The sequence below is a fragment of the Lytechinus pictus genome, chromosome 2 (assembly GCF_037042905.1).
Source record: "Lytechinus pictus isolate F3 Inbred chromosome 2, Lp3.0, whole genome shotgun sequence".
In the NCBI taxonomy this organism is placed as follows: Eukaryota; Metazoa; Echinodermata; class Echinoidea; order Temnopleuroida; family Toxopneustidae; genus Lytechinus; species Lytechinus pictus.
The window spans coordinates 60485581-60501854 of record NC_087246.1 but is presented as its reverse complement, the minus strand read 5'-3'; the positions used below and the strand labels follow the sequence as shown (position 1 = coordinate 60501854).

General features: G+C 35.8%; 1 protein-coding gene across 1 annotated transcript in view; it reads right to left on the bottom strand.

The window, feature by feature from the left end:
* LOC129253865 (uncharacterized) overlaps positions 1 to 16274 on the bottom strand; it is a 50649-nt gene that overhangs the window by 9496 nt on the left and 24879 nt on the right. Inside the window, exons 20-31 of the mRNA XM_064095293.1 lie at positions 15783 to 15902; positions 14677 to 14814; positions 13296 to 13463; positions 12999 to 13156; positions 12155 to 12324; positions 10620 to 10699; positions 9678 to 9869; positions 9240 to 9373; positions 8444 to 8528; positions 7231 to 7428; positions 6421 to 6558; positions 5683 to 5825 (exon numbers count right to left, since the gene is read on the bottom strand). Of these exons, the coding sequence (XP_063951363.1) occupies positions 5683 to 5825; positions 6421 to 6558; positions 7231 to 7428; positions 8444 to 8528; positions 9240 to 9373; positions 9678 to 9869; positions 10620 to 10699; positions 12155 to 12324; positions 12999 to 13156; positions 13296 to 13463; positions 14677 to 14814; positions 15783 to 15902 (1724 nt within the window). The remainder of the gene's footprint in view (positions 1 to 5682; positions 5826 to 6420; positions 6559 to 7230; positions 7429 to 8443; positions 8529 to 9239; positions 9374 to 9677; positions 9870 to 10619; positions 10700 to 12154; positions 12325 to 12998; positions 13157 to 13295; positions 13464 to 14676; positions 14815 to 15782; positions 15903 to 16274) is intronic.

The following is a 16274-nucleotide window of genomic DNA, read 5'->3' as shown; positions in this document are numbered from 1 at the left end:
GCACTCGCTCATCGCGGCGCTCAAGCTGCATGCAAGCTAAAATGCGCACTGCTCTTGCACATGAAAAAAAAAACATGAAAACATGTGTATATCTTCACCCTGGTTTTAACAAAATGATTGAAAAAAAGAACAAGTTACCTGAAATTACATTGATCTAATAACCATATTTGTGTACGTTTTATGAAATAGAGACATATTTTTCTCAATAAATTACGATTTAGTAAAAAAAACACGTATTTTGGTTGCAAAAACGTACTAAATACGGCTACAACGTACTGGTTGGCAGGTCTGTGAGTGTTTTGGTACAAGATTTTGAAAAAGATGATACATGTAGGTACTCTTATCAATGAGGCATAGTCGGGTTGAATGGAGCGTGTCACTTTCAACGTATGTGAAATATTGTATCTTTGCATGAATAGGCATATTCACTATTTTGTGTTATCAAAAATACAAGTACTGCGAAGGATATTTTCATTTCTCTTAGGCGTCTTGTCAAAAGTGTGTGTGCGTCTTTTCCTTTATATTCTACGGCGAACCCGCTCAGCGTGCCATTGTCCATTTTTCTTTCCTATGGGTCAGTGCTCTTGCCATTCAAGACGCCAGCGTGCCCTTTTGCAGCGAAAACGGACGCGGCTCTTTTATCTTTTACAGTGACACCTCGATGAATCCTCTCAAGCAACTATCGGATTTGTTGTTTTTGCATGAGTGCCCTCTATGTTGACAATGCGGGGATCCATGCAAAGGCCGATAATAGTTCAGTGGCGTGTACGTTTAATTGTTATATTTTCCAAAAGCTACGCTTCTACAAATGTTTATACTTCCTGCTTTCAGGCTTCAGTAGTAACAAGTTCAACTAGATTTAGATTGTTTTGATAGATTAATTGAGCTTAATAGCATGAACATGTTTTAGTTTCAAGAATAGACCTTGTTGACCATCTAAAACTTAACCCTAAAAGGACTGGGGGAGCATGATGCCCCCCTTCGACACTTCGCACGATATTTCTGAAACGCAAACAGATAGCCCCGCAAAATTTTATGACTTATTTTGAAGTCTCGCGCAACTTTTGAGACCGAATTTGCGACATACGGGTATAAGCATCGCAACGTCACATGACTTTTTACGAGACAATGTCATGCCGAAAATGGCTCATTTTCATAATTTGTGTACAAAGTCTATGGGAGATGAAATATATAAAAGGGTGAATATTTGTCGTTCTTATTGGTCTGCTTAATTAATTTAGGGTTTAATATAAATAGGATTACAAAGATGAGATCAGCAAAAAATAAGAAGCTTTGAAGTGAAATTGGGTGTAAAATATGCAAATAATGCTTTTCATGAATAAATTTGCATATCTTAGTCATAATAAATAAAAAATACTTATTTTCAGAATTTTTTTATACTATCTTGTAGTTTATATGGCAAGGAATGTGCGTAACAAATTTCGGCGCGATCGCGCGAACAGCGGCCGAGATGAGAAGGGGGGGCATCATCCCCCCAGTCCTAAATACATCTCAAATAGCCCAGTCCTTTTAGGGTTAATGTTCAGGCGTGGGTAAGATTTTTTTTTTAATCACACTGAGCCCGATCTTTTTTTCATCTTTTTTTCATACAAAAACCCTGATAGACATGTGGTTGAATAAGCATTAACTGGATTCATGCTTTCGGGAAAATAACCTTTGTTCATGTTCATCGCGAGCAAGAACATTTAACTGTTCAGTGTTGGCATCACAGCGATGAAGTTAATTCGAATTGAGTTTTTGAACAGTATTTAGGAACAGTCGAAGTAAAAATGTTAAGCTTATTATAGGCCTACTCAAAAAAATCCACATACTCTTTCTGATATATGCATTATTCTGGACTACACGTGTCTATAATTGAATGATTTATATGTATTTAATTAGTGGCAGATCCGGGAATTTTCAGGTGGGGGCACATTTTCTCTTGAGAACTTTTTAGATAAAAAGTTGTCACTAAAATAGGGCATTTTGACCCGTTTAAAATGTGACGTTTACAAAATGAAGGTCTTTACTTGTGTTTGAGCGACATATTCATATTACAGATATTTGCTGTGACTCTCAAAAGTGAGTAAACTTGCAGGGGCGGATCCAGCCTTCGCCAAAGGGGGGGGGGCAGGCAGAATTTTTTGATCCACAAAAGTCATAACCCGCGATCAGCCGCTCAAATCTGATTTTTGTTTGTTTGAAGGGGTAGTCCTATTGTCAATTCTAAGCTTTATTCTTATAAATCAAAATAAATCTAACATAATCTCATAAGCCTTTTTTAAATAGTGCGAGCGCGAAGCGCGAGATATTTCTTAAATTATTATTTCATGTATTTTGTCCTAAAGTGGCATTCTGGCAATGTTTGTGATCCTAAACGAGATGAATAAATTTAGTTTTGATATTTCTGATAAAAAAAGAACTGCTAACAGCTGCTTGTAATATCCATAAGTGAAAACGTTACATATTTCAACAAGTTAATAATGCGAGCGCGAAGCGTGAGCTGAAAATTTTGACATTTCTACCTGAAGAATGAAAATTCTAAGCAATTTTTGTAATCATGAAAAATATAGTTATACAAATAAGCAACTGATGCGAAGCGGAAGCGGAAAATTCGAGAATTGTATGAAAATTGTGAGTGGATATGGATCACAGTTTAAAAAAGAGCTGATATGTTTGAATAATATTACCTTAAGTTTTGACATATGACCCGGACATTCCGCTTTAACTGCAGTGCATGGTATCATGCATCCAGAAATTGAATTAGGCGATGAATTCAAAACGTACGTACGTATATAGCCGGGATGGCATGCAGTTCGGATGATACAACACTCTAAAATTAGAATAATCTCGTATTACAAACATGACAAATTTCAATTTTTGCGAAAATGCGCACAAACTCATATTGAACTTGATAAACTCTGGGGGATGATGACGTTGATATAAAAATCGCATCGACCTCGGTATGCAATCATGATTGATACTGCATCGGACTTGACAACCAGCAAAAACTTTTCCATAATTAGATAAAGGCCATCCATTCTCCCTCTTCCTAATTTTGTTTGAAAACTGAAATTTAATCTATGTATTTCAGGATCATGATATAAAAATCCTTGTATAACAAAAATACATGGTTCATTATACCGCAAAATATACCAATCATCTTCATTTGTTATAATTTGATCATCAACATTATCACTGATATTATTATTCGTATTATCATGTCCGTTAATATCACTTCATTGTCATTATTATCATTATCATCATCACTGTTATTATCATTATCATCATCATTCATTATCTATTTCCAATCGTTCTCCAATGTCAATTTTATATTTTCTATAATTATAAATATATAAAAGGTAATAGTAATGATTATGGTGATGCTGGTAATCATGAACATTAGACCCGTTTTGTCAGGTAATTTATGCGATTTTACGTGCTAATTGCTACTCGATGGTGGTGAAAGAAATCTTTTAAATAGCACAAAAGAAGTCGGGACGGTAGTTACTGTATATACGCACTTTAATACACTATAGTACAAAAGATTCCCCATCGGACCGGCCAACGGTCTTTTGAAGTAGGTTCATCTATTGAAATTACGACTATAATCACGACAGCGGATATGGGGAACTAAAGTCTGTGAGCGTCTCTCCCATTGTTCTCTGTGGCGAACGCGCTGAGCATGCCATTGTCAATGATTCTCTACTATACGGGTCAGTGATCTTGCTTTTTCATGATCATAGGCCTGGGCAATGACTAAGAACAGTTCGATGAGTATAATGCCAAGCAATTAATCCTGAAAGGAAAATAATGTTCAATTCTCTTGATGGAGAAGACTATATCATGGCCCTATTTGCTTTTGCCATTAGGCCAGTAAGTGTACTAACTAATATAAATAATAAATATATAATAATTACATTTCATCTATTTTAGAGTAATGATCTAATTTTAATATTATTCTACATAATTATCTCCCTGCAACTTATGGCCCCATATCTTCACCCATGAAGTATTGAAGCTTAAATTATTGAACATCATGGCATCCTAAATAGTATTGCAATTATAGATAAAAACAAAGTTAATTCTACTCACATTGATTTTACTTAAGAACAAATTCACACACCCCTTCCCGCTAGAACCTTTCTCTCATTTTTAGTATTTCCTTACCAAAATGATCCTAATTTCAATAACTACGATGATGACATAGATGATTTGCTGTTGACTTGACTATAATGATCCTGCTGATGATAGTGATGATAATTAACACTGATGATGATGGTGGTGGTGGTCAAGTGAATGTGGTAGCGGTGATTATAACAAATGAAAATACTGAAAGTTACGAAAGTCACACATTCAATGAATAATACCAAGAAACTTACTTTTTGATGAAATAAAAATCACACACAATTTATGCTTCTTGTAGGCCTCCTATTTAGTTTATTCTTATCTTTTTTATTGCATTGTGTCCGCTTATATTTTTTCTTGATGATTAAGCTTCTAAGTTTATAATTATATTGGTAAATCCTGGTCAGAAAAGTTCATGTCAGCATTCCATTCCTGATTACTATATTATATAAGCATGGCCCTAAAATGATTATGATGTGATGGGTATGAAATCAAATGTGTTTTATTGGAAAATTTAGCCGTTTTCGCACATTCTTTTTTCCAGCAATTTGGCGACCGAGCAAAATGTCTGCGTATTTTGTATTGGAAACCATCTATCGGCCGGACAGACTTTTCAAGATCTAGGTCTGAATAACATTGCAGCATACTTCGTTTGGTGCTCAAAAGGTTATTTCTAAAATAGAACATCATCGAGAAATGGTGCTTGATTCATGACAGCTGAAAAAAAATATCCGATGACCACTGCACTTTTGTAAACATTTTGTATACAATGTATGCGCCTTCTCCACTCCCTGGGGAGCATTCCAACAAGAGTTCCAAGACTCAATTGCTAGGCATACTACATAGGCTTTCGCATCCTACCGGGTACCCATTTAACACCTGGGTGGAGAGTGACAAATTGTGGATTGACACCTTGCCAAAGGACGCTAGACCATGGTGGGATTTGAACAAAATGTGTGGAATCTTATTTTCCCACCTAAAACATCATGAATTGACTCTTTTCGAATTGCAAAAAAGAGGTTTCATGGTTATTGCAGCAAATTCAAAAGATCAGTATTGATTTATGACATGTTGTGCGTGATTTTTAATTAAGCTACTGTGGCTTTATGAATGCACCCGAACTCCATTATAGATGCGAACCACAGTTCAGAACAGTGACCCGAACTCTCCGATCCGACAGTCAATGAAGGCACGCATTTGTTTTGGTCGTAGAGGGAGCTATTTAGAATAGATTCTTCGGTCTTTCGACAGAAATTAAGACTTGCAGGAAAGACGAACAAAAGAACGGTGGTATCAATGGGCCTTTGATGGCGGCCGTTCCTTTGAAGACAAGGGAACGTTGGGCGGGAAAGCCGAAGCGAAAACCCGGATGCGGTAAGAACGATAAAGAACGGTGCATGGACTTTTGACAAGCAGCCTTCTTACAGAGGGTGCTTGTTATAGGTAAATATCATTCATATGGCAATTAGGTATGTTCTGTGTATTGTATTGAGAACAAAATTTAATTTGAATTCCAAACATCTTTATGAAACACCATCAGGGTATGGTACTGACCTGGCCCCTCGCAGTAACCCAAGCTGTATAAAGAAAACACCCATGGACTTGATCAGTTCAACCTTGTCTCTTGATTCTTCCCAGATTTCAGACCGAGAGAGGACGTCGAGATAGGCTTGCTCCACTGGTTCAAAACCTCCCAACTGTAAGGAGATTTTAACAAATATACAAAGTAATAATGGGAACGTAAAATGAAAATTTGAAACAAATAATAATAATTGGCAAGCGATCAATAAGATGTTTGTAAGCGTAACATACTATTAACCCGGCTTTAGCACAGCTACCCTGATCAGGCACTTGAGCATTCAAGAAATTTCTTCCCTTTTGGTAGAGCATTACAAATGTAGATAACTGCCTTGCTAAAGGTAGCAAGTGCTGTGGTGGGATTTGAACCCCGGACCTTGTGGTTCAAAGTCCAGAGACTTATCCGCTAAGCCACAACACAAATAATATTTGAGAGTGCAGCAATACTGACAATATGTCATTGAAGTGTCCAACAATTTTTGTTTTTCCTTTTTAATAACCTTTATGTTGGATGTTCAATCAATGTCCCATTCAGAAAAATATACCTGCTATATATATTTTTTCAAGGGGGGGGTGGGCTATGTGTGTGCTCATGGCCCTGAACTAAAGAAGTTGAACCTTCCCAGCAAACATTCTCAAAATATCTAAAGGTTTTCTGAAGGTTGACTGATGAATAAAAGGATAATGAAATATCACTGTTGGTTGGGATCTTACTGTTCTCCAAGCTTTGATGAGCTGGAAGTTTCCATCTTCTGTTTTCATCAGGATCTGGAATACATTGATATTGAGGATGGTTGCCCTGAGACGTGACAGCTCCCTCGCTTGACATAATAGGTAAGGGACCTCATCGGCCTAAAGAGAAGAGAGTAAACAGTTGAGATGTGTGAAATTCTGAGCAGAAGTCGGAGTTCAGATGGTCAGAAAATCTTCATGCATATTGTCTTACAAACTCTTCTGGTTTTGTTTCTGAATTCTACCAAATCCTGTATATCTCTTGATTTTCAAATAAATTATTTTCAAATTAATTTCTATACAGATATGTCAGACAAGTTTTTACCCTTTCAAATAACACCAAATTTTCATTGATTCAAAGTCAAGCATGAAAATCATTTTGAAATAAGAATAAGCTTCCCTTTTTACCTTTTCCATTATCATTTCTCAAATATGTTTGCAAAGATTTAAAGATAGCATGAGAATGAATCCTTTCCCACAATCTGCAATTTTCTTTCATGTTATCAATGGCAGCATATAGTAAGTTAAATATATTTTTAATACTGTATTGTTCCTATTAACTTTGAACAATAGTCATGACCATATCCAGCTTCCTAATGGTATCTTTAAAATTAAAAGTCCCTTCAGCAATTATAACTGCCATGTGAACTGTAAGAATTAATGATCACTGTATGTCCATTTTTTTTTTTTATGCAACAATTTTTTTTATGGAAATGAATTAAGTTAAATTGAATTGAATCAAATATAACATTGATTTCACAACCAAAGTCCAGCAAGTCAAGGATAACTTACATATCGATCATCAATATCTTGTGCATTGAAGAAATTGGCCAGCTCCAAGTACATCTTGCACTTGTCCTCCTCCGTGGGGAGGTAGCGACTCTCAACGGCTTGCCTGAGATGATCATGGAAGAAATTCACCAGTCCATTCCGATTGATAAGATTTTCCTCGAGTGAGAGGTAGAAAGGTGACCAAACTGCGCTTGGTACCTATGAAAGTGATAGATTAATAATTAAACAATGCAAAAGCGATTTTGTGCCTCGCCCACTTATGAAAATAACCAGAAATATTGTGATTTGCGAAGGCACGCAACAGAATTGTATCAAAACTTCATTGTGAAATGACTGGGATAGAATAACACTACCATCCAAGTTTGGTTGAAAAGTGACTTACGGTTGCAGAGTTAGGTGTCATAAGAGAGTCTTGCATGTAAACTTTAACGTTGACCTGAAAATGACCTTTGACCTTACCATGTGACCTCCAACTGCAGCATAATATGCAGGTCCCCCAAGTCTATCTACCATTCAAGTTTGGTTGAAAAACGACTTATGGTTATGGAGTTATGTGTCATAAGGTTTGTGACGGACGGACGACATTTGGATCCCTGGCAGCCTGGGGATGTTTACCTGAGGATTTAGAGACACTCCAACAGTTTTTTAACAAAATCTGAGGGCAATTCATGCCGAATCTATGCTTCACGCGGGTCGCAAGAAGTTGGGACACACACACTCCTCTATATTTTGAGAAGTGCCCTTTATACATATTAATATAGCTAACTATCAGAAACACTGTTCTCCGCACCCACTCTATTTAAAAAATGGTATACGTAACCCTTCTATTTAAGATCCTGGACCTGCCATGCCTCATGGGAGTGTACATGCACATCATTCCAGCTAATCTTGATCAATACAGTAATCACTGCAGACAATGGAAGGATAATATCCTTTCTTCTTATCCCCCAGGAATGAATGTGTTTGGTTTGGATGGAATATCATACTTTCAAAATTTCCTTCACAGTAACAGTTGGCAGTAGTGATCATTGCATACTGGGCATGCACTCACCTTACGCATAGTCAAGAGTTCATTCTTGTCCATTCATTGATATGAAACTGCCTGCAATCTGTGCAGGTAGATGCTTCAAAATCTATTATTTGATTACCCCCAACATATGGAACGTTTTCTGTATTATGTTTCTTTCGCCATTATCACTCAATCATATCTCACCTTGAGCATTGTCATTAGTTCATTTTCACTCATTCCTCGATGTGAACACCAAATAGCTGTAGTTGTATCCTTCACAAGATTTGGTCTGAGTATGGATATAAATCATAGCAAAACATTTTTTTTTGCAATTTATATAGAAATATGAAAGAATATAGCATATAAGAGCAGAGATATATTAGAAGAGAGAAATAACTAAAAAGACAAACATCAAGCTTTGTCTTGCATACAGATTGCATATTTCTGAAGTGATCTGAAGTGGTGTACATTTTCAAAATTATTTTTTTAGGCTTATGATGCAGTTTTGGAACCTGGCAAGATTAATTCTGTAAATGTACTGAGCGCTGGGAAGAGCTAAAGCCGGTAAATAATCATTTTTGTACTTCATTGAACCACCATAGACTACGTGTTGACTAAGTGGAAATTAGACAAAATAGATAAAGCTAATTCTGAAAAATCAAACATAATGGTAAATGGGCAAAATGACAAACAAACCAAATGGTTAACAAGCCAAATGTTTAGATGAACTGGTTGTAGACGGACTTGTTGAGTTAGACCTTATGGGATTAAACAAAGTGAAAAGTAGGAAAAGTGGGTGTAGACCAAGCGGCAATTTAACTTCTCAAAAACCATATTCCTACCGCTTGAAGTTTGGATTCCCCAAAATATATAAAAAATATTATGATTAATGCGTAGGTGTGATGACACAGTAAGGGCGCAACAAAGGTGTATGTATTGTGAAACATAGAAATTAATCATTTGTCGATATTCCTTTATTTTCATGCTAGTCATCAATTACCTTGACACAGCTCCCGTCTCAAAATCGTTTTCCAACCTCTGAAGGATCTTGACAAAGAGGGCACCAGGGTCATCCGCTGCCAAGTAACTCTTGATGGCGGTGGTGAGCTGGGAGAAACTGCCGTACATCCGAACCTTATCAAGAAAGATGAGTAAACAAGACATTCATGAGTCAAATGTACCCTCCAGCCTACACCAACCCTCCTACTTTCCTCCTTCACTTACTTCTTTCACATCTTCTTTAGATGTTCCCACTTCATCGAACCACCAATTCAAGCTCAAAAGCCTTTCTTAAAGCATGCCTGTCATCCCTCCTCAGAACATACCCTTACCATGCCCACACCAACATACTCCTTTTGCTTTTTGCAAACAGTCCATCACTTAGAAATCTGTGTTACCATGAAAACAAAATTATTAAACTAAAAAAAAGTCCACCTACCTCATCCAGCAAAGCCTTGAGGTATAGAGGATTTGAGCTCTGTTTTGAGGTGAGGATAAGATCCATCTGTTCCTGATTGAGAGTCTTTCCATAAAGATTCATGTATCCTGTGATGATGTCCAGCTTCTCTTTCTCCTGCAGGGCTTCAACCTTGTAGGTTGGCCATCCAGACGTCTTAACGGCATCATGGCACTGGATCAAGTGTAGAAAGAGTTTATTACTTTGGGAAGTAGGCTCCACAATTGCCTTTTTTACTAAAAAAAGCATGTTAAATTGAATGAATCAAAGATATATAATATAGCACTTAACCCTTAATTTGAAGTATCTAAGCACTTTACAGAAATACAGCATATTTTGTGTAAAATAGGTGGATATTTGTCATCAATCTATCTTTAATATAGGTTCTTTACTTCTTTTATTTTTCATCTGGAATAAAAAAAGACTGAAAGACAAAAAAATACACATTTCCACATGGTGCGATAAAGCTCAACAAAATGGAGAAAAACTGAGGTTGAATGTACAAAATTGATAACATTATGTAATTGCTCATACATGCTATGTGTGATGGTCACAGGTGGTATTCTCCAAAAACAAACTTGGTGTTAAGTCAAGACTAATCAAAGAATTTAATCTCAACTTCTATGGAATGCTAATATTAACGACAAAGAAAATTCTATTTCCTTAACAGAAATTCAGTTCAAACTTTCATTATCGTTTTTCTTCTCATTTTATTCCTATATTATTTTTGTCTCATGGCATGATTAAATAGGCAAGCAGAAATAATCTGAACTGGGTGAATGAGATTGAAACTGGCACTCCAAGAAAGTATGGCTTCAGTTAACATAGGGTGAATTCATGCAGTGCTATGAGAGTACCACCCACTGAAATAAAAATGAATAAAAAAATTTAAATATACAATAAGGTAAATAATTACATACATACCTTCCCCGGAAGAGTAGATAGAAGCATTTGCAAGTTAGGAGGCAAATTCTTTGGCAACCATGTCAAGCTCTTCTCATCCCCTAAACAGAACAAAAACATGACAAAAAATTTGGTTCATGATCAGGTGACAATTAAATTGTATGCTCATGTTTCCTCTCTTTTTTATTTGGTTCTTCTCATTATCTTTCTGACACTTTTCTTTTTATCTGTCTCCACCTCTTTCCTTTCCTCCTTCATCTCTCCCCCGGGTTCTCCTCTTTCACCTCATCCTTCCCCTTCTTTCTTGTTGTTCTCATTATTTTTCTTCTATGTAAAAGGATATGTGTTTATCCAGCTCCTGGTGTTTGTAGTCTGAATAAAGTTTGCTTTCTTGTATTTCTCTTGTTCGACTTCTGTACGATGACGCAGAGGGTGTAATCAAAGCGCCCTTTTCCTTTCAAAAGGGCATCTGCCAAGGCTGTCCATTATCAGGAGTATAGCATTCTCTTTCTATACAACCGTTCATACATAAATTAAACTTCGAATATGCTTTCTTCACGTTTTACCTTACCAAATAAAAATGAAACTATTTCTGTTTCAGCATATGCTGATGACATACCTGTTTTTCTAACTAGTGATGAAGGTTTCAATGTACTGTAATAGTACAATCTTTTCAGAAGGGCATCAGCTGCTAGTTTTAGTTAAAAGAGTAAACAAAATAGTCTCCTCCTTTTCCCCCTCTTTCTTCTTCTTCTTTTCCTCCTCCTCCTTCTTGTTCTCTTCATTTTATATTCATGTCCTTTTCATCTCCCTTTCCAATACACTCAACATTCTTTTAGCAAATCCAATCACAACCACAGCATATAAGTCTAATCGCCACACAGGTCCAGACATTTGTCATTCTTTGCTAATGGATGTTAGAATCTCTTCTTTATTATCTTCATTCAAACAGCAGTTTAAAAGGCAGCTCCTGAAAATTTATTAATATGTGCATAACTGTTCTTTACATGCATGGTGGGTGGGTTGGGTAGTTATTAATTATAAAGTATTGTATTGTACATGTTGATGCAATATATCATTATCATTGATGGAAGTTTATCTTCTTTTAGTATTCAATAAAATTACCATATATATATATATACATATACCAAGATGCCTATATACATATATATATATATATATATATATATATACAAACTATTGTGTATATTTTAAACATGATACATTTCATCTGTATAATGTCTCATTTTTATGCTTTGTAATGTTTGTTTGTATATTCTTGATTTTGTACATTTTTTAATGGGGAATGAATAAATGAATTTAATTCAATTCAATACTTCATTTTCTACCTCATGCAATAATATACACTTACTCCTTGTTGCGTGTAATAAATGCCCTGTCAAAATCTTGGTTTCATTAATGCAGAAAATATGTATATGTGAGACACACGTTTTCCACTAGCATGGAAATACGTACATTTATGTACAATGTATACTGTAATTAAATGTAACATATCACTTATCAGTAAATGTATGTATTACATGTTATGAACATACCATTTCCTCCCGCTCCACTGTCCAGCTGATTCAATGCATCCAGGACGATCATGACCTTTGACCTATTGCTCACGATACTAAGCCATGATGGAAGGTCAATAACCAAGTTTCTGTCAGATGTTGGTATTTCAAGTTCAAGGTTGAAGAACTGCTTCATCTCACCATACAGTCTAAATAAAACAATAAGAACAACAATCATGACCTTTGACCTAATGCTAGTGATACTGAGCCATGTAGGGTTAACCATGACAGGCCTTGAGAGCATGAATCAACTTTGTTAAATGTGGGCAAAATAAGAGGTACCGGTAAATTGTATATCTTCTGAGTACATGATCAATAATACCTGAAATTTTTAGACAAAAAAATGCAGGTCATTAACCATCAAATATACAAATAAACCATTAGAAATGGCCATATATTGTGCCTGAGAGAATCCAGTGGGCAGACCACATGGTTGGAACAGCGCAGTGGCATGCAAACCATTGAGACCTTGCCTCCATGTTTGCCTCCATGACCTTGACTATCGGTGAAATCTTAACCATTTGATGGTACCCTTATTGCAAAATTGTGAATGGACTACATGGCTGGTAAAGCTCTGGCCATTCCTGTTTGACCTTGATGATTGTAGTTATATTGAATAAGCATCTGAATTGGAGATTTTAATTTTCAATCCTGGGCTCGAAAAAAAAAAGCGTAGCAATTGATCATCGAGCTGATTTCTACATTTGATTGCATTGTGGGTGATTAATTGTATAAATCAGCCCAAATATCAATCGCAGGGTCCTGGACAAGGTTACTAATTGCATCTACAGCTCCAGTCAAATATTCTGGAAATAAATCTTACCTCCTCAAGAGATTCAAATGAGAGGCACTTTCGGCTGAGCTCCCGATGAAATGTTTGAAGAGGAAAGTTCCAGGGTTTTGCTTTTCAAAACGACCGCACCAGTTGGCGATGAGGGCAGATTTACCAGATCCAGATTCCCCAATGACTGTCAGTGGATTCTGGGAATGAAGCAAAAAATCAAAGAAACCTTGCAAAGAACATATGAAATTAGGGTAATGGGCATTGTTTATGAGAATGGTGACATCTTTCAGATTTGGCAATATGGAGAAAAAGATCTTTTTGTTTTGGTCCTTTTACCTTAGGTTTCTTGGAAAAGTAGTTGTCGATGTAATCAAAGTATTCCTGTCGTCCGATGTATACGCGTCGTCTCGCGTTTGCGAAGGCATCGTGGGCTTCTGATTCTCTCTGCAGAGCTGTCAGGTTGGTACCGGGCGGGAAATCCTCATTGATACACTTCACCAAATCCTAAGATTAAAAAATAAGTACATAATGAAAACAAGCAAGATATACTCATATGTTGTGCCTGGTGGGCATTTCATAAAGCTGTTCTTTGCGCAAGACTTTAGGCACAACTGGTAAATTTGTTTTGTTTAACCCTAAATAGGCCGGGCTTTTTTGGCTGTTCTGTGGCCGGTTGATTCAACCCCCCCTGAGATCTCGGCCGCCGATCACGCGAACGCCGCAAAAATTTGCACGCTGGTAGTGTGCGATGTAATCTACAATGCTGTATGGTAAAATTTTCCAAAATAATGAGATTTTATTTTATATGAATTAATTATGCTAATTTATGCATAAATCATACTTTTTGCTCTAATTCACTAAATAAAGCTCCTAGAATGCTAATTTTTGGTAAAAATATTCTTTGTAGCATTCTCACTAATTGCAATTGAAAAAAACTTCGGTTTGGAAATCAATTTCTTATGTATTTTATTGTTTTATGAATTTCTTATGTATTTCTTTGTTTTTCTTTTGTTTTTGTCACCAGATTTATTGCACAACCTTTTTGAAGCATAGTTATGCTAAAATCAATTGATTTCAGCTGTTTAAAGTAAAAATAAAAATCATCTTTATGAATAAGATGAGAAAACTCAATTTGCATTGACTTTGTACACAAAATCACGTTTTGGAACAATTTTTGGTCTGACATGCACTTACAAAATGTTGCGTAATTTCGGAATCGCATACCCGGGCATCGTAAATTTGGTCTCAAAAGATGCGCGAGACTTAAAAGTATAAACTCTGCGAGTGGTGCGGTAAAAAAATTCGCACGGCGGAATGATCGCAGAAAATGTTGAGGGGGGTTGATTCAACCCCCCGGCCTGTTTAGGGTTAAGAACAGGGGTACTGAAATTCCTAAAGAAGAAATTTATCCTACAAAGTTTGATTTCAACTTTAGCTGTATATAAAAATAGAATCTTACATCTGATACAAAAGATCTTAATTCAACTGTAGGTGGTGAATAACAATAATTAATGACCTGATTTACATGTAGTGTCACACAAAAGGTCACCAGTTTTGCGTAAGTTTGTGTCTAAATTACAAACTCATCAATTTCATAAATACTTGTTATACTGCACAATATCAACAACAGCCAATCCAATTGAATGATTTTGGAAGCTTTAGACTGTCACTACAAATCTGTTATCATAACAAATTTTAGAAACATTCGTAAACAAACCTCTCTGATCATCGCTGCAGCATCGATAGCTTCTTTGAAATTTCTGCATGTGTGTCCAGACTCAATGACAGATTCTCTTAACTTCTGTTGCAAATCAAAGTGCCACTGAGTTTCTCCTTTCAATTTATTTTTCTCTTTCTGCATCATGGTAAACAAGAAAAATCTTTGAATAGAACAAAGACCATCTCCTCTATAAAACTTCCTGCATTTTTTTCAACAATTATTTTCAAACTTTTTTTCATATATAGTTCCTTTATAGACTATGCTATTATTCTAAAATACAACTTTTTCTGAGCTACAGCAATTTTTTTTTAAAAATAGATTTTGAAATACATTGCTTCAACCCCCATGATAATATTCATGTCGTACATTTGCATATTGCAACAACTCTTTACAAGACAAAAACCGGGGTAGCATGGATTACAGTTGATCAATTTCAAACCATTACAAAATATCATTTTGACCGATTGGAGAATGAATCATTTCCCTGTAACACATGTTTATCGTAGACTCCACCTCACATATATGCAGGCTCAGTCCTCCAATGGGTTAAGGCTTTGGAACTGCTTTTTCAAACTGTAAATAAAACTCAAAATTTTGGCTGACTTAATATAGGCGCTACGTTAGAGAATCACTTACCATTTTAAAGCTTGGGATCTCCCTTTTTAAATTACAAAGATAAATATTAACATTCACTGACTTGTGGATTTTGATCATAATACAGACACATGTAGATGCACGTTAATCCAATTTCAATTCAATTTAAATTTCAGTTCATCCATTTCCATGTTCTTATAATCAACACAATAACAAGAATATTTACAGAATAAACAAGGAGATAGTTAAATTACGGACAGTTTTTTAGAAAAAAGATCAGTATATAATAGAGCATTGTTACAATATTGATAAATGACCACATTAACAATATTTTTTTTCAAGTGTTAAAAAGCTAAGCTTGCAGTTATAAATTATAGTAATTGTAATCATCAGTAAAGTAAAAGAGGACTGTGTTTTTTTTTATAGTTTAAATGATCAAAGATAGAAGAATAGTAAATACATGAATGAAAAGAAAAGTTATAATGAAAGGAAGAAGAATGAATGCTTACTTCAGTCTTTACTGGGGGCGGAAGGTCTTCTCTCTTTACTCTATGCTCTCGAAGATAGAAAAAGATCTTGTCCTTCTTCAGCTCATCATGAGGTCTGATTGCTCCATGTACAACCTCCAACTAAACATTGGTATGGATAATAAAAAAAAGGCAATTCAATGACAGTATACATTACCACAACTTTAGCTCCATCTGCTAAAGGTGCTTGGCATATTCAAGAAATCAATCTTGCCAGGTATCCATTTACCTCACCTGGGTTGAGTGCTGCACAATTTAGGCAAATTTCTTGCTGAAGGAAAACATGCCATCGCTGGGATCTTTACCCATGAATATATCTTGCAAAATCTTAGCAACTGATCAAATGACTGATTTTCACAATAACTGTGTATTGCCGTCGATTTAATCAATCATAAAACTTAGCACTTTCAACAAATACAGTACGTTATGTGATATGGAGCACTGAACAAGTCAACTACATTGTAATATCAATTC